The 24,440-nt window shown below is 38.9% G+C and overlaps 1 protein-coding gene and 1 long non-coding RNA gene across 2 annotated transcripts; both read left to right on the forward strand.

Annotated features, from left to right (window-relative positions):
* The first annotated feature begins 672 nt into the window (after positions 1-672).
* Positions 673-1,278, forward strand: LOC110367243. Its single transcript, XR_002427333.2, has 3 exons — positions 673-712; positions 998-1,088; positions 1,179-1,278. It is a non-coding gene; the product is annotated as an uncharacterized LOC110367243 (long non-coding RNA).
* A 343-nt stretch (positions 1,279-1,621) lies between these two features.
* On the forward strand, positions 1,622-24,154 carry si:ch211-106h4.4 (MAM and LDL-receptor class A domain-containing protein 1). The gene is made up of 29 exons (XM_036137783.1): positions 1,622-1,716; positions 1,804-1,954; positions 2,072-2,282; positions 2,869-2,992; positions 3,435-3,564; positions 5,484-5,562; positions 5,650-5,802; positions 6,308-6,433; positions 6,521-6,733; positions 6,817-6,936; positions 7,143-7,304; positions 7,427-7,518; positions 8,590-8,757; positions 8,955-9,140; positions 9,244-9,352; positions 13,473-13,595; positions 13,735-13,834; positions 14,028-14,187; positions 15,245-15,359; positions 15,486-15,629; positions 16,317-16,504; positions 16,836-17,001; positions 17,643-17,861; positions 18,007-18,185; positions 20,538-20,775; positions 20,970-21,323; positions 22,707-22,824; positions 22,987-23,077; positions 23,192-24,154. Exons 1-26 carry the CDS (start codon positions 1,622-1,624, stop codon positions 21,164-21,166), a joined length of 3,948 nt encoding a protein of 1,315 aa, XP_035993676.1. The 3' UTR covers positions 21,167-21,323; positions 22,707-22,824; positions 22,987-23,077; positions 23,192-24,154.
* The last annotated feature ends 286 nt before the right edge of the window (positions 24,155-24,440 follow it).

Genomic DNA, 24,440 nt, shown 5'->3' on the forward strand with positions numbered 1-24,440 from the left:
CTAATTGACTGTGCGTGTTTCTCGTTAAACAGGTTTGTGTAACTGGGTCCAGGAGGACACTGATGATTCGAACTGGACTCTCAGCAATGGACTTCAGGTGGAGGGACTGTGGAATGGACCTCAGTACGATCACACTGTTGGCAGTAATCAAGGTAATGCTATTTGGTGACAATCTAAATAGCCACTTCTGGTTTCAGTGGTGCGGTTGTTGGCATGCCACCGTGCCAACGACTGAACAGTGTTGAGCCGAGAACAACATTCGTTCACATTTATTTCAAAACATCTTTGCACCAATTTACAAGGGGTTCTGAAAACAATAGACGGTGCTGTAAATGTTTTCAAGGATAAATATGTTCATTTATATTACCACTTTCATGTTTTTTTTTTATACAAAGGTTTCTTTTTACTGCTGAGTGGATCTGGATCGAAGGATGGAGAGAAGGCCTTTGTTTCTGTCCCTAACCGTGGGTCACAGAGTTGCGTTGAATTTTGGTATTATATGCTGGGGCCATCAGTATCCATGCTGAATCTACTGGTTCAAACAGTATGTACCCAAGCTAACACCATACAACGTTGCGTGAATTACACTTCTCAAAAATTTTTGACTTCGTTTTAGAATTCCTCTGAATTGTTGGTATGGACTCGTCAAGGAACCCAAAATCCAGAGTGGATAAAAGCACAAGTAGCTGTAAACTTGATCAACGCACTTAAGGTACTCTTTTACCTAAGTATATGTTCATTTTCTTTTTAAGACCTGTTGCAGTGCTGCTGTTGCTATGGATATCTACTTTGAATTTCAACCCAGAATTGTGCCCTCGAACATCTTAAAGTTAGACTGTCCTGCATCATGTCTTTTATTTTAAATTCATTAGTTAACAGTTTGCTACAAATCTACGCTTGGCAAAATGTTAGGGTTTAAAAAAGAAATATAATTCAGAACATGCATTGCCTTTAAAATATAACCCCAATAACTCTGATTTAATTTGTCTGTTAACAGATAGAGTTCAGTGGGCAGAGGAACATCCACAGTCAAGGATTCATAGCTATTGATGATATTACAGTTAGAGGAGGAAACTGCAGTTACCTTAGTATGCAACCACTTTGGTGAAATATTAAGACCAAAATCTTACAGACTGATTTAATTATGCCATTTCAAAGTTAAACCTTTATGTTTACAGATGAATGTGGATTTGATTCGGATTGGTGTGGCTTTGAGAATGGTGTCAGTCACAGTGGTCGCTGGGAGCGCAAAAGGGGAACGTCCAATCATGTGGACAATACCTACGGGACTGAAAATGGTCAGTGCTGAAATGTGCCAGAGTTAAAAATCAAAAATAGTCCATGAATCCATAGAAAATGTCATAGACAAATGTTTGAGGCTTTTGATGTGAAAACATATTGTCCATCAAACTGTACCCATCCTGTGAAGCAAGGGTACAAGAAATCTGGAATCTTTAGTCTCTATAGTTGGTCATTTTATTGATCCTTAAACACTAAGGACCTTTGTGGACAGTGAAGGGATATGAAAACACATAGCCACAATTTTTTGTAAAGAAATACTAAAACATTCCATGATTGTAAAAAAGTGATTTTTTTTCTTGTACGTTTTACAGGCTTTTACATGTCTGTGATCACTTCACATGATGCAAAGCTGGAGACAGCTGAGCTGCTCTCACCAGAGTTCACCTCAGCTACAGAGATGTGTGTACGTTTCTGGTAGGTCCAGTACTGCCAACACACTCATCAAAAGACCATCACATAATATATGCTATAGTCTGAATATAAATGTGCATTTTGTTTCAGGTACATGTTGTCTGCAGAGGCCTCCAGCAAACTTTCTGTCCACGTGCTGAGGAGTGGGCAGCTTGGCGATGCCCTTTGGCGTGGCTCTGGATTCCCCTCTACAAACTGGGAGGTGGCTGAGGTCACTGTGTCCTCACCAGCACATTTCTATGTAAATTAACTTTTTCCTTTTTGGGCATTTTTATACAGCTTGTAACCAGGGTGAGATCTGTGCTTTTTATCCATTTCCAATCGGGCTAATTGTTGAGAAGTTGTTCTTTTGTTTTAGGTGGTATTTCATGTGCCCGGCACCAATGGTACAGTAAAAATAGATGATTTCTCTGTGCGGGATGGGACTTGTGCTCCTCCTGCCAGTTGTGACTTTGAGTCTGGACAATGCACCTGGGTCAACGTGGAAAAAGAAGGCGGACATGAGTGGGTCTTGTCGCGTGGAGGATCCCATGGACCACCGACGGACCATACCACTCAGACCTCAGATGGTAAACCCTTAGTTATACAACGCTGTGCAAAGTATTTCCATCCTGAACAGCACTTTTTTTCATTATTATCTAATAACTAAGAGCAGAAAATAAAAGAGAAACTTAGAATTTAATGAGGTAAGAAATGGTTTCAAACTTTAAAACAAAGACATAGATCTTCAATCAAATATTTGAAAGCTCTCAGAAATAAATGTTTTTTTCTAATTTCATTATGGAGCCTAAATGTTGGTGGATTTTCTTCCGAAACTGCATTATTAAAAATAATTATACTGACCCAGGGTAAAATTGTTTTACAGTGTAAAAACAGTATCAGAGCTGCTCCAGGACTTGTTTAGTTAAGTTTCACTATCACTCCCCTACACACGCTTTTTTTTTACTTTGTTTTTGTGTCTGACTTATGTCACATTTCCAAGCTTTGCCTCCACTGTGCCCTGCAATAAATTCCCTTTAGCTTTAATCTTACTCTGAATTTGTTGGATAAAGTTATCTTTTCACCTTTACTTCTTGGTGCAACTACAGTTTGACAGAATCTGATACTGACACCTTTCTGATTTTGTCTTTATTTTTACATCCTGTGTGCTTGCAGGTTTGTTTTTGTTGAGCTCAGCACTGCACCAGAGCCGGCACAGCGTGGCACAGATTGTGTCTGAATGGATCCAACTCAAAGACATCCCATCTTGTCTCACGTTCTGGTATCATATGGGCAGCAGGTGAGCAAAGAAAAAAAAAAATCACATCACGTTGTGGCTTTTTTCACTCTAGAGTGAGTGACTGTAAAGTACAAGGATGGACTTTATCCTGTTGTTTAGCTTCCTTGCTGACTTCCTCAGGAAGTGTGCACAAAAGTCATTTAGTCATGAATCGCCTGCTTCACTTTGTGCAAGACTAAGAGAAGTTGTGTGCCAGAGTTCACCAGACTACCGCTCTTAGTGAACCAACAGAAGAATCTTATTCCAAAAACAGCAGCCCAAATAATTTAAAGATTATCATCTAACAGTTTGGGTTTGGTTTCCCATATGCAGAAACAAGGAAAGTAGTTATATGTCAAACAAAATTAATGTGAACAACCTGAGTGCTCATTTTGGAGACTGTTGTAAAATTTATAATTTATTTTTGCACTAATTAAGGAAAATCTGTTGTTTTGTTTTTCAGTGATTCTGGCACACTACGGTTATTTGCACGTTCAGACCCTGTAGAGAAGACTCTGATGTTTCACAGCAACAGCAGTGGCAGTAGCTGGACCAGATTCTCTCAGTCAGTAGACATGTCCAAACCTTTCCAGGTAAACCAAAACAACCGAATCAGTTGAGGTGCCTTGCAAAAGTATTCATACTCCTGGAACTTACTCACGTTCATGTTACAACCACATATTTCAGTGCATTGTATTGGGATGTTATTTGATAGACCAGGACAAAGCAACATCTAACGGGGTTGCTTCTTGGATTGAGGTGTTTTAGCTCCATCTATCTTCCTATTAATCTGACCAGATTCCCATCCCTACTGAAGATAAGCCTCCCCACAGCATACTGGTGCCAGCACCATATTTCATGGTGAGGATGGAGTGGGGAATTAGTTTTCTGCCACACATGGCATTTTGCGTCTTTGCCAAAAAGTTCAGTTATGGTCTCATCCAACAAGAGCAACTTTTTTGTGCATGGTACTGCTGGCTAACTGTATTCTTCTTGCCACACTTCCAGATTGGTTGAATGCATGGCTAATAATTGTCGTGGTAACAGATTCTCCAATCTTAGCTGTACATCTCTGCAGCTCCTCCAGAGTCGTCATGAGCCTTTTTTCCCGGATCAATACGCTCTTTGGCAGGCCTGTCAGTTTAGATGGACAACCTAGTCATTTTAGGCATACTCTTTCCATTTTCAGATGATATATTGATCAAGGCCCCATGTTCAAAGAATGGGCTATTGTTTGATAACCTTACCCTTCTCTACACCTATATCTCTGACATGTTGGTCTTCATGATCCTGTTTGTTCATCAACAGTTTTTAACAAACGTCTGAACCCTTCACACAACAACTGTATTTATTAGTGTTGCACCGATACCGATACCAGTATCGGACGGGGCCCAGATCCAGCAATAAAATGGTGGTATCGGTATCGGCGAGTACCAACAAATAGGGCACCGATACCATTTTTATGTTTGTATGTCACTTGAATGCAGCCTTCTCTCTCCCGACTAGTATTATACATGTTATATAAGTTCTTGAAAGTTGCACTATTTTGGCATTTGAGAGCCAAAACTCAGGTTTTAAATGAGATTATTCAATTATTAATGTAATTTCACTGTCTTACTGTTGCACTACTATTACACATGTTATAATTTCATGAACGTTGCACTATTTTGGCCTTTGAGAGCCAAAAGTTTATTCAACTATTATCACCCATTCCAGGGAGGCAATAAAAAGTTCTACTACCCTCAGTAGTATGCAGTTCTTCATATATACACACACACATGAATTTCAAACAGATGGTATCGGTATGGTATCGGTATCGGCCAATACTGCACAGCCAGGTATCGGGTATCGGTGCCAAAAAATGGCATCGGCGCAACACTAGTATTTATACCGAGATTAAAGTACATACAGGTCGTATCATGTTTTTAGAGGCAGGTGCTGGACCGAAATGCAGACAGAAGCATGGGAACCGCATGATGAGATGAATAGATTTTTAATAAAAGAAAATAATGACTTACAGGGGTAGATGAGGTACGGCCACAGAGCTGGGATAAAGCACGGGATGACACTACAGAGGATCCGACAATGAAGGAGAGGGAAAAGCGGATTAAGTAGAGGGGGAAATAACAACATAAATCCCTTACTAGATCGTAAATGTACAGAACAGAACAAAATGTACAAACACACACTAAAGGAGAAAAAACTAAAAGATGCACGATGCACGATCCCTGGAACATATAGAACTAATACACAAAAAAACACCTGGAGAACGTGACAGGTTGGTTTTATTCACTAAGTAGGTGACATCTGAAGGCAATTTGCTTAACTGCATTATATGTTGAGGGATCTGAGCAAAGGAGTTTGAAAAGAAAGGCAACACACTTTTCAGATTTGTATATGGAGAAAAAGTTTAAAAACCATATATAATTTTTCTTTGAAATGGGACAAATGTGACTGATTAATTACATCTTAAAACTTAGGGGTAATTACGCTGTTTGCATCCTCTTGACAGCTTTTGATTGAGGCAGAAAGCACCAACAAAGGATTTATTGCCATTGATGACATCAGTCTCACACAGGGTCTTTGTCCAGGTACTGATCTTGTTGTTTTAAGTCATCCACTTCTGTTAATTGTATAAGTATATTCTGTGGTAAACGTAACTCTTTGCTTTTATGCAGAAAATGAAACGAGAGGATTTGCGGGCTGTTCGTTTGAAAATGGCACCTGTGCCTGGGAGGATATCAGTGTTGGCCAGGGTCAGTGGGTAAGACGAAGGAACGGCACAGGGAACACCGGACCCCCCGTTGACAACACACTCGGCACTGAGCTGGGTAAGGCTCTCAGACTTGACACTGGGAAACACTTACATCTTCATAAAACAAAAAGCAAGTCTGATTAACAGCATGGGAATCAAACTGACTCCACAGTACATAAAAACCTGGTTCTGACATTATGATGAGTAGTTTGTTAGAAGAATTGAAGAACTGAATATTTTTTTTCTCTGTTTCCTCTTTTGCGCAGCATATGTTAGGATTGTTGGGTGTTGTTAGCCACAGTTTCCTCATCCCTGCTTGAGCTTGGATTGCGCCATTAAAGTGCTTGTGCTAAACAGGAAATATCCCCTTTCTTTGATGTTTATTCCAACTGTGCACAGAATTTATTTTTTTTGTTTGTTTTTTTTTTAAGTTAGAGCTACTCTATTACCCTTATGTTCAAATCTATCAAACAAAACAACTCCATATTTGATCTTGCAATGGTTGTTCTGTCTGGACTTTCTTGTTGCTGTGTGTGCCACACACGTTTTCACACCAAACAAGGCTTGGTTGGTCCTTTCAGGTTGGTACATGGGTTTGGAGGCTGATCGTGGGGAAGAAATAAGCCCTGCTGTGCTGCAAAGTCCAATCATGACGCAGGCCAGCTCCACCTGTACACTACACTTTTACTACAACATGTATGGAGAGGGTACGATTTACATTTGTATGAATTAATTCGTGAAATATAAAGTTCTGAGATTATTCCTTTATGTAAGCATGTGTGTAACTGTTTCAGACTCGGAGCTTAGTGTGCTCCTAAAGGAGGGCTCCAGGACCACCACATTGTGGTGGTTAGCTGGATACAATGGAGATGTGTGGCACCACAGCGAGGTTGTGATCGGCAGGACCCCCCAGGACTTCTCCCTTCTGTTCCAAGCCTCCGGTAACTTCGACAAACTAGGACACGTTGCTGTTGATGACATCGACTTCACCAACTGCTCCCTTCCTGGTAGGCTGCCAGCTTTTCTATGCTTTTTTTGTCTGATTTTTTTTTCAAGTCAATTAGTATTTATTTAAAAGTTTTATTTTCAGAGCCACAGCTGTGGTGTTCTGAGGGTACATTCACATGCAACAACAGTGTATGTGTTGACCCCAGCCGTGTGTGTGACTTCAGCGACGACTGTGGGGATCGGTCTGATGAGATCAACTGTGGTGAGTTACTGCAAATGGACTAGAAAAATGCACATGTTCTCCTTCAGCATGCAGCAAAGCTGAGCAGATAAAAATTTCATAAGAAAATTGGTTCTTGATATAAAAATATGTTGTTTAAATTAACCATTTAAGCCACTGGAAATAGAGCAACGTGCCAATGCAGGAACATTCAATCTCCTACTCTACCTTACTTTCCAACTATGCAGAAAAACAAGGTGTGGTGGAGCGTTGCAGCTTTGAACAAGGCACATGTTCTTGGGAGGACAGCGATGTGGATAAACCAGGAGGTGAGTGGAGGCGTCGCAGAGGAGAGGAAGGCTGGCCCGACCACGGCCCTCCGAGGGATCACACCCAAAACACTGCTGCAGGTATGAGACTGTCTGAAAGACATTTCATGGCTTTTGATTATCTAGAATTAAATTCTCAATACTGAAGCAGTTTTATCTTTTATGGAATTTCCTTTTTTTTCCCTGTGATTTTCCATGTGCAGGTCATTATATTACACCTGGGACTCATCTGACTGAGAAGGGCCAGACATCTGAGATTCTTTCCAAGACATTGTTACCGAGCTTTAACTGTACTGTGAGTAACTTGTACATTGATTAACTGCGTCACAGGCAGGAAAAATGCAACTGCAATTAATAATAATAATAATAATAATAATAATAATAATAATAATAATAATATTTATATTAATTATATATATTTATATATATTAATAATATTAATATTAATATTATTAATATTAATAATAATTAATTAATACATTCAAATTCCCCAAGAAAAATTACTGAATATCGGATGGACTCATAACAAGCCAACATGCAAACAGAAACCTGCTGGAGCCAATCTGCAAATAGCACACTGACAATTCTCATTTCGAACATTTTAGAAAATGCTTGCAAAAAAAATGTGTATCTTAATTTGAGTATAGTTATTAAATAATCAACAATAATAGATAACCAGGGGCCCAATCATTGGTTCAACAATTCACCAGGCCAAAAAAACAACAGCTCAAAATACCCTTTTTTCATCTCAGTCTTCAAATCTAAATCCTACAGGAAACCTGTGAAGTGACAGGATGAAGAGAAGAAAGGACCTATGATTATCGACAATGTAGAGAGATTTTGCAAAGAGCATTGGTCAAAGATCCGTTCCTCCATGTGCTCCAACCTTGGGAAATAAAAAAAAGAAACCTAATTGCTGTTCTCATGGTAAAAAAGGGGTCATACAAAATACGGGCGGCAAAAGGTGTCCAACAGTTTTCTAATTTTATTTTGTTTAACACACTTGATATGTTTGATTTTTATCCCTACCAACAGAAATTACTCAAATTATATATATTTTTTATCATTCTTATTAGATTAGGCCACTGCAATAAAATATCACTTTGTTTTAAAATTTTACCAGAGATATAAACACATTTCTGATATAAAAAATAAAGTATTAACTAGTGTACTAAAATATTATGTGGTTTGTAGACAAAAAACATTCATACAATAAAAGTATATATTGCAGTATTGACACTTTTTATCACCAGCTTATCTCTGCTCTATAAAATCCTCACTTCCTCTGCTGGCCAATCAAAGTCCAGAACAGTTTTATGTAGTAATACTTTATTTTTTTATTTTCTTTATTGTTTGAATCTGATAGGTGAGATTCTTCTTCTTCAGCATGAGTGATGCTTCAGCTCAACTGATGGCCCGGTCCAGAACACAGATGTCTGGTACTGATGACAAAATGCTGTGGATCATGGAAAAAACCCACAGCTACAGTTGGCAGAGGGCAAAAGTCACCTTCTCCTCCTCGGTTATTAGCAAGGTATTTGGGAGCTAACAAAATGGCCTTTTAAATTAAAAGTCTGATAGACTATGGTACAAACTTTGTGTCATATAAAAGGAGAAACAGTAAGAGCAATATAAATACCTTTAATTACTGTTGTCCCCCAAATGTTCCAGGAAAGCAGTGGATTTAAAGAAGTAACAGGATGAAAATGTATAAACATTTCTTCTCTTCAGATTGCTTTCAGGTATGAGCTTCAGGGAGCTCAGAGAGGGATTGTTGCACTTGATGACGTCACTTTCTCCAAAGAATGCATTTTTGACCCAGAAAACAGCAAACTACCTGAAACATCCCCCACCCATTCCCCACATACATCCTCTAACACACCGCCATTAACAACTGCACCCATGAACCCTTGTCAGGTAGGGAAAGAAAAACACGTTGCATGGCTGGTCTGAAGTTTTTAATAAAGTATAATGAATATGCCAATTAGTTGTTGTTGTTTTTTTGTCTTTGTTTCTGCAGGATAATGAGTTTTTTTGCAGGAAGTCTGCTGGGAAAGTTTGTATTCCTTCCACATTACAGTGTGACTATCATCCAGACTGCCCAGATGGAGAGGACGAGGCTGGCTGTGGTGAGCGTTTAAAATCATCTCTTTAATAATTGTATCATACGTTAACCATTGCTCTTTGAGCCTCCCATTTGGTTTTGTGATCATTTCTACACTTAAAAGTTGTAATATTTGCAATGTTGCCAAACTGCCAAAAAAACAACAACAAAAAAAAACAGCTGTTCACAGGAGCAGTTCGCTAATGTGCATTGAGAATAAAGGACCCAAATGCAGCCAAGCTTACAGGAAGCAGAATTAAAGGAAAATAAAAATGTTAACGATGTGTACGTAGTGAAACAAAGTCCATAGGTCAAACAATGATCTAGATATGGGTGAAAACCACAAACAAGGCAAAGCTGGCTCAAAGACAGAGGAGCTGACACCAACGGGTACCTGCAATAAAAGGTGAAGCACGGAGGAATAAATACTGGGGAGTAAATCTGGTGGAAACAGGTGAGACTTACTAAGTGGAGGACATTAGCAGGAAACCACAAGACTGAGAACACTGAGGAATTGCTGAATAGAAGCTGATACAGAGAAACCTGAAAACCAGTAAATCTCTAAATATGACCTAACCGAACAAAAAATAACAAGAAAAACACAAAATAAAAAGGTGAAAATGAAACTCAGAAACACAAATGAAAAGGAAAACAGGAAACACTTTTATCTAAAGACTACACATTAAGACCAAATCCTAACCAATACATCCAAGAAAAAAATTCTGAACACCATGACACAGTTGTTGTTCAGGGTCAGGACTATTTGATGGTCCTATGAAGGAAAATATGTTTTTTGTCTTGATAGACAGGGACAACTGGGGGGGGAGGGGGGGGGGAATAATTTTGTTTTTGTAAATGTAGCATTATACTGTGGGGAGGATTTTCTTCAGCAGTGCCTGGGAAGTTTGTCGCAATGGAAATAGGATGGAGCTACATACGGGGCAATCCTGGAAGAAAACCTGCCAGGTTGCTAAAGACTTGAGACTCTGGAAGAGGTTTACCTTTCAGCGGGACAACAGCCATAAACATGCATCCAAAACATCAATTAAATGGTTTAGACTGGAATATATTTCCAGATTCTAATCCTACTGACTTTCAACAATTTTGCAAAACAAAATTAGTAAAATATTTCAGCTTTTAGATGTACAAAACTGTAGAGACATACTCCAAACAACATTAAACTGAGATTCTGATGAAAGAGGCTCTATACAATACCGAATCATCTATTTGTTTCTCTTATTTTCCAATGGTTTCATTATCCTGCTCCACTAAACACATAATGTTCAAATGACAGACACAGATGTTTGAAGTTGTAATTTGCTAATTATTTTTGCAAAGCACCATAAATACATATGTTGTACACTGAAATTAGGATGTAAAATTATGAAAACAGATGTGTTACATTGTGACCAAGTTTTATCACACAATTCTATTGTTCATCCCAAGCATTGATTTATTTACTTATATACTTGTATGATTTATATACAGTGGTCTGCAAGCGTTTGGGCAAACTTGTTCATTTCCATGATTTTCCTTCATAAATCTTTGGTTCTTAGGATACAAAAAATCGGTTAAATATATCATATAGGAGACAAACACAGTGATATTTGAGAAGTGAAACGAAGTTTATACCATTTACAGGAAGTGTGCAATAATTGTTTAAACAAAATTAGGCATGTGCATAAATTTGGGCACCACAATAAAAAAAAAATAACTCAATATTTAGTAGATCCCCCTTTTGCAGAAATAACAGCTTCTAAACGTTTCCTATAGCTTCCTATGAGAGTCTGGATTCTGGTTGGAGGTATTTTGGACCATTCCTCTTTACAAAACACCTCTAATTCATTCAGGTTTGATGGTTTCCGAGCATGGACAGCTCTCTTTAAGTCACACCACAGATTTTCAATAATATTCAGGTCTGGGGACTGAGATGGCCATTCCAGAACGTTGTACTTGTTCCTCTGCATGAATGCCTTAGTAGATTTTGAGCAGTGTTTAGGGTCATTGTCCTGTTGAAAGATCCAGCCCTGGCACAGCTTCAGCCTTGTCACTGATTCCTAGACATTGGTCTCCAGAATCTGCTGATATTTGGTGGAATCCATGCGTCCCTCAACTTTAACAAGATTCCCAGTCCCTGCACTGGCCACACAGGCCCACAGCAGGATGGAACCACCACCAAATTTTACTGTAGGCAGCCGGTGTTTTTCTAGGAAGGCTGTGTTGTTTTTCCTCCATGCATGATGCTCCTTGTTATGTTCATGTAACAGTTCTTTTGAGACTCCCATGTCGCTACTCTTCAGGGAAGATTCACAGAGGAAGGAAACTTACAATTGCCCCCCCCCCCCCTTAAATACTCTCTCATAATTGGGTTTACCTGTGTATGTAGATCAAGGGTCACTGAGCTTCCCAAACCAATTTTGAGTTCCAATAATTGGTTCTAAAGATTTTGAAATCAGTAAAATGACAACAGTGCCCAAATTTATGCACATGCCTAATTTTGTTCAAATAATTATTGCACACTTCCTGTAAATGGTATAAACTTCGTTTCACTTCTCAAATATCACTGTGTTTGTCTCCTATACCATATATATTTAACTGATTTTTTTTATCCTAAGATCCAATGATTTATGAAGGAAAATCATTGTAATTAACAAGGTTGCCCAAACTTTTGAAACTGAAGCACCTCTCATTTTAGTGTGGGAGGTTTCCTGGCTAAATTGGACCAGCCTGGTGGCCAATCTTCATTAATTGCACAATGAACCAATAAGGGCAGAGTGTGAAGGTCTAATTAGCAGGGTAAGAGCACAGTTTTGCTCAAAATATTGCAATGCACACAACATTATGGGTGACATACCAGAGTTCAAAAGAGGACAAATTGTTGGTGCACGTCTTGCTGGCGCATCTGTGACCAAGACAGCAAGTCTTTGTGATGTATCAAGAGCCACGGTATCCAGGGTAATGTCAGCAGACCACCAAGAAGGACGAACCACATCCAGCAGGATTAACTGTGGACGCAAGAGGAAGCTGTCTGAAAGGGATGTTCGGATGCTAACCCGGATTGTATCCAAAAAACATAAAACCACGGCTCCCCAAATCACGGCAGAATTAAATGTGCACCTCAACTCTCCTGTTTCCACCAAAACTGTCCGTCGGGAGCTCCACAGGGTCAATATACACGGCCGGGCTGCTATAGCCAAACCTTTGGTCACTCGTGCCAATGCCAAACGTCGGTTTCAATGGTTCAAGGAGCGCAAATCTTGGGCTGTGGACAATTTGAAACATATATTGTTCTCTGATGAGTCCACCTTCCTTTACTGTTTTCCCCACATCCGGGAGAGTTACAGTGTGGAGAAGCCCTAAAGAAGCGTACCACCCAGACTGTTGCATGCCCAGAATGAAGCTTGGGGGTGGATCAGTGATGGTTTGGGCTGCCATATCATGGTATTCCCTTGGCCCCATACATGTGCTAGATGGGCGCGTCACTGCCAAGGACTACCGAACCATTCTGGAGGACCATGTGCATCCAATGGTTCAAACATTCTATCCTGAAGGAGGTGCCGTGTATCAGGATGACAATGCACCAATACACACAGCAAGACTGGTGAAAGATTGGTTTGATGAACATTAAAGTGAAGTTGAACATCTCCCATGGCCTGCACAGTCACCAGATATAAATATTATTGAGCCACTTTGGGGTGTTTTGGAGGAGCGAGTCAGGAAACATTTTCCTCCACCAGCATCATGTCGTGACCTGGCCACTATCCTGCAAGAAGAATGGCTTAAAATCCCTCTGACCACTGTGCAGGACTTGTATACGTCATTCCCAAGACGAATTGATGCTGTATTGGCCGCAAAAGGAGGCCCTACACCATACTAATAAATTATTGCGGTCTAAAACCAGGTGTTTCAGTTTCATTGTCCAACCCCTGTATGTATGTATATATATATATATATATATATATATATATATATATATATATATATATATATATATATATACATTTTTTTTTAAATACAGATAGACAGTTGGGAAAGTTGTGTATTAATGTTGTGACTCAGCTTGCACCCAGACCCTCCAGATTCCAAAGAAGTGTTTTGTGAACAAATATTAATTTTACTAGCCACTGCTGTGCTCAATGTTTCAGGCCCATGTACATTTGAGAATGATCAGTGCCTGTGGAGTGACGCAAGTGATGGACCTGCTAAATGGCAGAGACAGAAAGCCAGTAACAACACTGAACCCCCTACAGACCACACTACACAAACTGGTGACATTCTTTTCACATATTTTTAGATGGCACATTTAGTCCATATATTGGTATTAAACTGTAATTTATTTGGTGGAGGACTCTTCAATCTTTAAGTGTTACACGCAGTGTTGTTCATTTAGTCTTCTCTTTTTCTTAGGCTTCTACATGACAGTAAAGCTCAGTCTTGGGTCCACACAAGCAGAAGCCAAACTCCTAAGCCCTCCACTCCAACCTTCATCCCCCTACTGCCAGCTTCTGTAAGCCAGGAAATCTCTCTAATAATCAAACAAAAATATCCAAATTATTCCAATTAACAGCTGAATATTTTATTGCATGAGTTGCTTAACGCTCCCCTCCCCTGAGCCCCCGTCTCTCTCTCTCTCTCTGCCATGCAACCCGCCTCCTAATCTGACATTCTTTTCCACTTCCTTCCTTCTTCCACATGCCCAGGTTTCACTTCCACATCAGCCCGGGGAGTACTGGGTCACTCAGAGTGCTTATGCAGCAAGCTGAGGGTGGTGAAGCAATACTGTGGTCACGCAGTCACAACACTGTCTCCCACTGGACCTCAGAGCATCTGCCAATAGGGCTGTTTAAGCAACCGTCCAAGGTAGCTACTCATGCTCATAATAAACAGTTTCAGCATTGCATTTGGGACTTTATAGTTCAGGAAAGTGTGTGAAAAAAGTACTTATGGGCAGAGCATAGAGTACAATCTGTCTGTTAAAAGGTCACCATTTTAAAATGGATATGTATTTTTGGTGAATGCACCATTTTCTCATTATGCACAATATGCTGCATAATTATGCTCATTAAACGGGATAAATACTGTGTGTTTCGTTATATTGCATTTTCATACATAAGGTTTCTATTGGTCTCTGCAATACAGTATGTACAGTACTGGTAAATACCTGCTAGATTATATTAAAGTCACAGAGGATTTGGCTTCAGAGATTTTAGGCCCCTTAAAATTACATTACTGTCCAAATTCCAATGAGTATAGAAAAATTTATATAGAAAACAAAAAAAACAAAAAGTTTGAGTCTAGATTTTGTTTCTACTCATTCCATTATCAAAGAGAAAAAAAACAAAAAAGTTTTTTACACATATTTTTCATTTAGATTACATATTTAATTTTAGTTTGCCACATCTAACATGAGTTTTAGTCCAGCTCTTTCGTCAATTTGATTTTTGGAATATTAATGCAAAAAAGACACTAATTTGACAATAAAAGAGAGCTACTTTGTTGGCCTCTGGGTCATTTTATTTCTGGCTTTGAAACTTAACCTAATGTTGTTGAACATCTTAATTCCTAATTTTTGGAATTTTGTGAAAAGAAAGTATATGTGATAACACAATGTTAATTTGAAATGCATTTTTCTGGGTTATTAAAACAAACTGATCTATGTTTCCTTGGATTCCAAACAATTTATGACAAAGCTCTTGACCACATTGTTGAACTAAGGGCCATTTTCAACACTGTTTTATGATTTGTGGGGAAAGAAACTGTTTTCTGTAAAAGTATTTTCTAAAATGGTTATGCTATTAATAAAAAACAATCTCAAAACTTTATAAACTGACCCTGGAAAAGTATTGAATTTTGACGTATAAAAGCAGTAGCATGCATGGATAATTAAAAACTATTTGTAATTTAAATATGTTCTCAGGTATGGTTCAGCAGCATAAGTAAAACAGCAGGGGCGAGCAGTGCTACTTGGGACCATGTCGTTGCTGTAGATGACATCTCTTTTATCAACTGTGAAACATCCTATGAGCCACCAGGTGACTTTACTTGCTTTACGTTTCTTGCTGAATGTGTTGCATTGGTTATAGATATTGAGGTTTTTATTATGTGCATGAATCAGAAAATGTAATTAAATTAAAAACATTTATTTGTTTTCCCCTCAGCCCTGTCTTCTTATGGCTGTACATTTGAAGATGGCTTGTGTGTTTGGGTCCAGGGAGCCGAAGATGAGTTGGACTGGCGCAGCGCCTCGGGTCCCACTGAAACCCCCAACACTGGACCTGCAGGAGACCACACCCATGGGACAGGTTATTACTTTGCTAAACTGAACATAGCTTGTTTTAACTTGTATGAACCAGCAAACATAAAAGTGGTTTGCTTATAGAATGTGTGTTAGCAAACATTTTTTAAGAGTTGGCTGGGAAAGGGCATGTGTGACCATAAGTTAACATCTTCAAAAATAATTTCTACTTCAGCAGCATACAGAAAAAAAAACAAGTAATTGCATTTAAGTGACTGCAGGCAGAGATTACTGAACAACAATGAACGAATTGCAGAATGATGCAGTGGCCGTTCTTGAATGAAAGGTTCCCTGGACTAGTTTTTTAGTTGAACATACTCCAGACATCTTCAAACAACATTTACCTAACCACTTAATTCAGCACCGAATCACAAGCTATGAATCAGATACCAATTTCAGTATCATCAGCGGCCCATGGCATAGATCAATATTTTCTTCCAACTAACTTTCTCTTTTGCTTCGTGGCAACCCTTATGGCATGTGCCACCCTGAACAGAAAGCCAAAATGCACTTAGCAAAAACTGACACTGTCCTGAAGAAAGTAAAATTGATAATTATCTTGCCTCTACAGTTTTGAAAACTGTTTATGTAGTCTTAAATACTAACTATACATTTGTGAATGTCATGTTGATTGCTTACAAGGGACCAAAAGTCATAATTTTTTAATCATTTATTATTGTAATTTATTTCGCAGGAAAGTATCTTTACATCGAGAGTTCCCATCCAAGTGAGAAGGAAAACAAAGCCCAGTTAATGTCGCTACTTCTGCCACCTGCTGGTCAAAAAGGATACTGCTTCAGATTTTGGTACCACATGTTTGGGGCCACAGTGGGTTCATTGAGGATGTTTCTGAAAACAGCTGATTCTTTGGACAAAACCCTGGTAAAACACCAAATAAATCTGTAACTTTGCTTGTTTATCTTAAATGCACTTAATCCGATATTGGATCACTGCAGTAGGGATGTTTTCCCCCTGCTGCACTGTTGAAAAAACAACCATCCAGCCTGTTGAGTAATACTTGAGGCTGTTTCCTCTTAATTTCTTTCTCTGCTAAAATACATTTCTCAAAGTTGTGAAATTATGATTGCAAAAGGATATTTGTGCACGCCACCAAGGGTGCAAGCTGCTCAGTTTTAGTGCATACCTCAGGGTTGCAAAAACCGCCTCACATCCTCATTGTGAGAAGTGATTCAGCCTCCTGTCTTTCCTGTAGGTGTGGCAACAGTCAGGAAGCAAAGGGGATGTGTGGTTGCTGGCTCAGAGCCATGTGACCCTACAAAGAGTACACCAAGTGATTCTGGAAGGGACGGTGGGGGGAGAGGCTGGTGACATAGCCATTGATGACATCTCACTTGTCTTTGGACCATGCCCTGATTCTGGTAATAAAACACAAGATTCCCATATAGGAACATATCTAGGTCATATTTTTTTTTTTTTATTTGTATCATATAAAACTTGGCCAAACATTTTAAAAATATTAAACCTGACATACAAACTATCACCCTTACCCTTTTGGGTAGTAACATCACAGAGTAAAGCTTAGTTTGCTAACCAGACTGAGAAAACAGGCCTTTTTTTTTCATGCATAAACCTGATGCTGACATTGCATATCTGTTTATTTCTCTTGGAAGAAATTTTTGATAAATTATTGTTCCCAGATCAAACCAAAATACTTTAAAGCAACTACTGATAGATATTTATTAAAGTCATGTAGCATCATTTGTCGATAGCAGACCGAGGAGATAATTGAAAATTATTTTAAATTGTCTGCTTAATTCATCCCTCTGGTGAGCAGAAACTGACCCGTGGTCAGAATGAAATGTTCTGCTGCAGATGGCTCTGTTTCCATTCTGATAAAGTTGGATACTAAAATCGCAAAGATCCAAACCGATGAAGAGGAGAAACAACCAGCACCCGGTTTTTCATGAACTATGTCAACATTTGTTCCAAAGCTGTAGCAACTCCTTTTTGTCTGATGATTTTGATCAATAACTTCTGGCGATACCGTATTGCCTTTTAGGTTTGTGTGATTTTGAGGAGGACAGCTGCAACTGGCTGCAGACATCATCAGATGACTTTGACTGGATCAGACATTCTGGCAGCACGCTCAACCCCAACACAGGCCCAGAGAGCGACCACACCACCAACACTCCCACGGGCCATTACTACTACCTCCCATCCTCCATGGATGACCAAGCTGGCCAAAAAGCTTTGATGTTGTCACCTCTATACCCTGAAAGTAAGAGTCATCGTTTTACAGTGAAACAATCCTGAATCGGAAGTACATACTTTTGTTGGTTTGGTTTATGCAAAACTCAAATGTTTGTAAATGCTAATTTACATAAAAGCATTTTTATCCAGTATCATTATTGCTCTGTGTTCAGGTAAAGGATCTTGTGTACAGCTGTGGTACCATATGTACGGGGAAGGAATGGGCACACTGAATGTTTATCAGCAGAGTGAAGACGGGCAGGAGATTCTGATTTTCTCACAGGGAGGAGACCAGGGGCGGCTGTGGAGGTTAGCCCAGGCTTCGCTCCTTCCGCGGATTCAGCCGTACAGAGTGAGTCACTCAGTTTCCACCACATTATGAAATCCACCCTCAGAGAACATGCTGAAGCACAAAAATAAGTGAAGGTTCAGATTGTAGACACGGGTAAACCTCTTACCTTCCACTCCATTTCTTCATAATTGCTTTTTCTGAAGAATAAAACCTTTTTACTGAATGCATAATCGTTTTTTTTTTTTTTTACAGGTCTGAATAAGTTTACTGATCAATCCGATACTACATTATGATAACGTTAAAATCAAACTTATATGCTTGAAAACATCAAAGTGCATTAAACTAACACACTTCCTTTCATAAGCATTAGATGGTCTACGTCATTGTGATTCTGTCCTCCATACTCATTAACCTATGTATGTTTTTCTTCACCGCAACAGAAATGTTTTACCAACCAGACTTCAGCTGGACAGCCTAAATATATGCTGCTCTTGCACCTGGTTGACTAGGATAGGAAACCTCCTATAACATTAACACAACACGAAGTTTCATTGTTCACAGTTACATATGTTTTTATGCTGTGCAGCTAACTGAAGTGGAAGGCTAAAGCTAGCATGTTTAGTCTCTGTTTGGATAAGTCAGCTAGTGATACTGTATATTTTAATTTGGTTCCAGTAAATTATGTGTAGAGAAAAACTTGCACAAAAGTTGTTTTCTGCTAAATAAAATGCAGGCTTTGCGCATAACACTAAAGTTGCTTGAATTCTTTACAATTTAGCTATTTTTTCCGCGCAATGCTCCCACGCTGGCCGCTCTCTGGGCAACAACACACAGGGCAAGTCACCTGGCACATTTTCATTTATCCAGAGCCAAAGTGGTGGCATAACGAGTATTAAATAACCAGAATCAAGGGAGAAAGCATTTTATGAGCCATTTATTAACCCTTATAGGATACAGGGAAAGGGCACATTCATGGCCCATTCATGTTTTCTGAGCTCTCTGAGCTGGTCTCACACAGATATACCCTAATTACAGTGTCATAAAAATGAAGAGTGTTTGTATCTGGGTCATTGTTTTCTCTTTAGCACCTTATTAGGGCTTAACAATGTGGAAGTGCCCTCCTAAACTGAATAACAAACATTCCCTTTTCTATATGGAGGACCTCTATAACATTGGGGTAAAAAAAAAAAATAGCTCATCCCTACACAGCTTCATTAAATTAAATGCCAGCCCACAGAGCAAGAAAACAAAAAAGAAGAGAAAAAACAGGTATAGACACACACCCATATAGTTAAATCAACCCCTTTAATCCTTTGTCAGGAGTACACTTACAAATAACAGTGCATTACGTTTTCCCATTACACCTAAACTCATACAGTTTTGCAAGCTGCACAAACAAAAATAGGCAAGGATTTTAGTCTGAGTTTAATGTTTATTTAGAGACTCTGATATTAATAATTTATAATTTGTGACCGTTAAATTTTAGACATGCACATTGTAATGTATGTGTTTTTAGCTCATATGATGCTTGCAGAAGCACAAACAGGTACCAGAAGGCAGTGTTGTAGTACTTGAGTCCGAGACTCAAACTCGAGTCCGAGTCATTAGCTAAATTTAGAGACTCATGACTTGACTTGGACTTGAGCACTGATGACTCGAACTTGGTCTCGGACTCCTACATTCAGATCATTCTGACTCGGAAATTGAGAAAAAGACTCGACTTCTTTTTCATATCATTAGGCTATAATTTTAATATGTCATTAGAAAATTATTTGGTGTATGATTTTAATATCTGAATTATTTGTGCAATGTGGTGGAGTGTGGATTTTTTTTTTAGTTTAAAAACATGTAGGCTATGCTTACTTTAGTGCGGAACTTGGACTTGACCAATAAGGACTCGACTTGGATCAATAGTGACTCGACTCGGACTTGACTCGAATGAGTAGTGGACTTGACTCGGACTCGACTCAGATTTTTTTTTAATGACTTGGACTTGACTCGGACTTGAACACCGGAGACTCGAACCTGGACTCGGACTCGAGGCATAGTGACTTGACTACAACACTGCCAGAAGGGCACCGTTAATCTTTTTTGGCTTAAAACGATACATAAAATTTGTGAACAAATCTCTGTCCGTTCTATTCTTTTAATGGACATTGCTTCTTTATTACTTCCCCTCAGACTGATTTTTCAAGTTGTTTGTACAGTCTTGTGTTTTAAGTTGCATTTGCTGAAGTTAGGAACAACCTTACAAACTGACAAACTGGGTTTTAAGCCTTAGCGCTTTTAACAAAAACTTACATGCATTTTGCCCTTTCCTGCTATCATAATAATACGTCTAATTTCAAAAAGAATATAAAAAGCTGTTAGACACATTTACATTAAAACTAATGTCACACTGTGTATTTTTAGATTGTGGTGGAAGGTGTGAAAGCTGGCCCGACCACGGAGGGAGACATGGCCTTTGACGACGTGCAGCTGACAGAAGCCCAGTGCCCGCCTCATGGCGTCTGTGACTTTGAGAACTCCTTCTGCAGCTGGACCAACCTGGGAGACGGAGTCGACCAGGGAGACTGGCTCCTCGGAGCAGGAGCCTCCCCAAACCCCAACACTGGACCGACTGTTGACCACACCACCAACTCTTCATCTGGTACTTTAGTGTTATGTACCTGATTGTATAAAAATAGAAGAATTACTTATATAATATGGCCTGGATCACAGGTCCAGGTTCACTAAAGAAGCCTTTACGTTGACCAGCTCTTAAATGATTGCACCTCTAGAACCAGTTCAATGTGGTGCGACACAGACGGAAAATACAATGGACCCTACCATTTTTTTCTTCAGGTCACTACATATATGTGGACAGCTCAGTGGGTGAGTGGGGAGACGTGTCCTACCTCGTCAGTGACGTCTTCCAGCCATCCTCAAGAGGACACTGTCTTACATTTTGGTACCACATGTATGGCAGCCATGTTGGGACTCTAAACATCTACATCATTGACAGGTCTGAGAAAGTCAACATCAAGCAGAAGCTTTGTTAATTGAGCTGGTTGGTTTTTATTTGAAGCTTCTCTGGTCTACAGGAAAATTCACGTTGGAGGCAACGAGGAAGGATATTTGAAGTGGACTAAAACGGGGAACAAGGGAGACCAGTGGCTCCAAGACAGTGTGTCCGTTAAACATGAAGAAGCATTCTGGGTAATCAACAGACGTCTTTTATTTTGACATACACATGAATTGTAAGGAAAGGAAAAAAATATGTTTTAGTACTACACTGTCATCAATGTACGTCTTGACAATACAATTAGGTTCAAAATGATTTACACCCACGGCAAATTTATATTTTAAATAATTTTCATTCAATCAGGAGGCGTTATACTGATAGGAAACGAGACAGGCACCTCTCAGAAGATTGCAAAGCAATCTAAAATGAGTATCAGTTGTGAGATAAATAATCTATTGGCCTTAATTTATGTTTTAATGATAAAATATACCCAGCAAAAGTTATTTATGGAATTTTCAATAATCAGCGGACATTTTTTCAGTTGTTTGCATTTTTTATTTTTTTGTTATAAGGTAGGCATGCCATCTCTCTAATTTTTACCTCCATGAACAGATTCTCCATAATATTCAAGTCTGAACTCTGGCTTGGCCTCTGCAAAAGTCTACTTTATACATTTATAAAACATTGGATAGGACCAATAATAAAAGTTTGTGTACGCCCACAAGCCAAATGTGGTAAACAAGCAAGCAATTTCCCTTTATAAACCTCAGCTGCACCTCAGCGTTTGCATACCAGATTCCACCTCATGTTCTCCACAAAACCTTACTCAGCCATAAGTGGTCAATGCCAAGCGCCTCATGAATGTTAATATGTATTTACACGAGGCAGCTGATCAATGTTATTTGTAAACTATTTTTGAAATATGGCACCAAAGTGTTAACTGAGGAATTTAAATGAATTATAATGCTATGAAGTGTATATACAAATGTTTTCAAATATTTTTTTTTAATTTTTAACAAATATTTACTGATATAGACCGCTGAAACAAAAAAGGCCAAAAGGATTGTCACATGATTTTAGTATAAAAACAGATGGATGACAGATGGATTACAACAGATGCATGTTTTAATGAAGAAACTGTCCAATTATGTCAATACGGACCTATAGAGTGACAAATGCTGTTATTGGTTTATAAAAGGAACAGATTTAACATTAATGTAGTATTATTCTGAGAGAATTACTTTTAAATCCAGCTCATTTTATGGTTGTGGTCTGGATCATCTCTGCCGGGTCCTGCAAAGACTGAATGTGGTCTTTTTTGTTGACCCATCCATCTCAGAGGGTCTGGGATTTCCAGCTTCCACCAGACATGTAACAGCAGTGACTTAAAGGAGAGAAGCAGCTCTTCCAGGTTCTCTGGGAAACAGAGCAGGCCCCTAATAGCTGATGAGATTTATTGCAATGAAGTCTTCAGATTATTGTGTTGCACAAAGGCAATGAATGACAAGAGTGATTCCGAAATGAAAGCTTGTAAAAGTTTGTGGATAATAATTTGAACAGTTCCTTTTTCCCCACAGTTTGTGTTTGCGTATCAGAAAGGAATGAGTACAGGTGGAGACGTGGCTCTTGATGATATCACAATCCATCCCAGCAGCTGCTACACTGAACCTCCCGTCCCTCCCTCAACAAATAATGGTAATTTGCCTTACCTAATTTATAATCAAGGCTTAAATATAGGCCAAGCCATCATAAGTGTTCTTGGAAAGAACTGACCAGTTAAGTTTTTTTTATCAGATATCTAAAAGGACACGCCTCAGTTGCAGGTGTTTAACTCAACATGCTTTCCTGTTTCTGTAGATGTACGGTCTGTCGGCCTTGCGGTTGGTCTGACTCTGCTGATTGGAATCATCATCTGCATCTTCCTTTATATGCTGAACCGCAAACAGAAGTCAGTGTATGCAGTGCATCCCCCCCCCACATATATTATGAACATAACGTACATAAGCATACTAAAGTATGCATAGACATGTTGTTGACGTATTATTGGACTCGAATGTTTCAGGAACCAGTCGGCAATATTTGATAATGAGTTGGACACGCCCAGCCCCACACAATGTGTGAGTAAAAATATGTGGACTTCACACACTTTGTATTATATTGTTTTGCATATTCATCTATTTTCTTTCAGGAGACACGGGGTGAATTAGGGTATGACTTCTCCTTCTTCAACAAACTCTATGAGCCATCACCGCACGCTAATGAGGACTCGTCGGATGCTTAGTCCACTTTTTACTTTACGCTGTCATTACTTCTTTGAGAGTATAATATAAATAGTTTTTTTTTTTGTTTGTTTTTCTTGTTCAGTGTTTTTTTTTTTCAGTTTGATGAATTTTAATTACATTCCTCCTTCTAAGCTGCAAATTCTGTTTTGCTTAAAAGCCTTTCCATTGTTTGGAAATGGAAGATGTGTTAATTGCCTTATTATATCAGAATGCAACACAGGTGACTTGGAAACAATCCCTGCCTGTCACTGCATAAATATTAACTGGACTGGCTGCCATACACTGGAAACGGATGACTAACCTGGAAACATTTCACATAAACATGTATTTGATGCATCTGACTTTTTTTGTATATATGTTCATTCCTCACTGCTGTTTCAATAATAGCATTATTTCTACACATAAAAACAATAAAGGGGCTGAATAATATTTATATAGAAAAAGTTGCAAAACATGCTGGTATGTTTCACGTTATGATGTTCCAGCCACAAACTTCAGTGTTTGTATGGGGAATGTATGTGATAAGCCAACACAAAGTACAACATAACAATGAAACCAAAGGAAAATTGTAAGCTTTTCAACATTTGCTGAAATAAAAATCTAAAAAGTGTGGGAGGTATTTTATCCAGCTCTCTCTGGGTTAATACTTAAAATACATTTAATTGTAATTATATCTCTTGAGGTTTGAGTTCTGTTTCTAGCAGGTTTGCATGTATAAAAACTGAAATATTTGCCAGTTCTTTGGAAACAATCCCAGGCAGATTGAATGAAGAGCATTTTTGAACCCAAATTTACAAATCTTGCCACCGGTTCTCAGTTTTGATCAGGACTTTCACTAGGCCATTGTAACAGATAAACATACTTTGTTCTAAATAATTCTGTTGGACTTTTAGATGCATGTTTAGGGATGGTTCCCTGCTCGAAGGTTAGCCTCTTTTGCAACCTCTGTCAGGATTGTCCTGTACCATAGCACCATCTATCTTTGAAAAACATCCTCCCAGCGTTATACTGCCACCACACTTCCCCACA

Source organism: Fundulus heteroclitus, chromosome 6 (genome assembly GCF_011125445.2).
Source record: "Fundulus heteroclitus isolate FHET01 chromosome 6, MU-UCD_Fhet_4.1, whole genome shotgun sequence".
NCBI lineage: Eukaryota > Metazoa > Chordata > Actinopteri > Cyprinodontiformes > Fundulidae > Fundulus > Fundulus heteroclitus.

Coding starts and splice junctions, on each gene's coding strand:
- si:ch211-106h4.4 (XM_036137783.1), top strand. CDS start 1,622: ATGTCTGTGATCACTTCACATGATGCAAAGCTGGAGACAGCTGAGCTG. Junction 2,283..2,868: donor TACCACTCAGACCTCAGATG/GTAAACCCTTAG, acceptor GTGTGCTTGCAG/GTTTGTTTTTGTTGAGCTCA. Junction 5,563..5,649: donor CACACAGGGTCTTTGTCCAG/GTACTGATCTTG, acceptor GCTTTTATGCAG/AAAATGAAACGAGAGGATTT.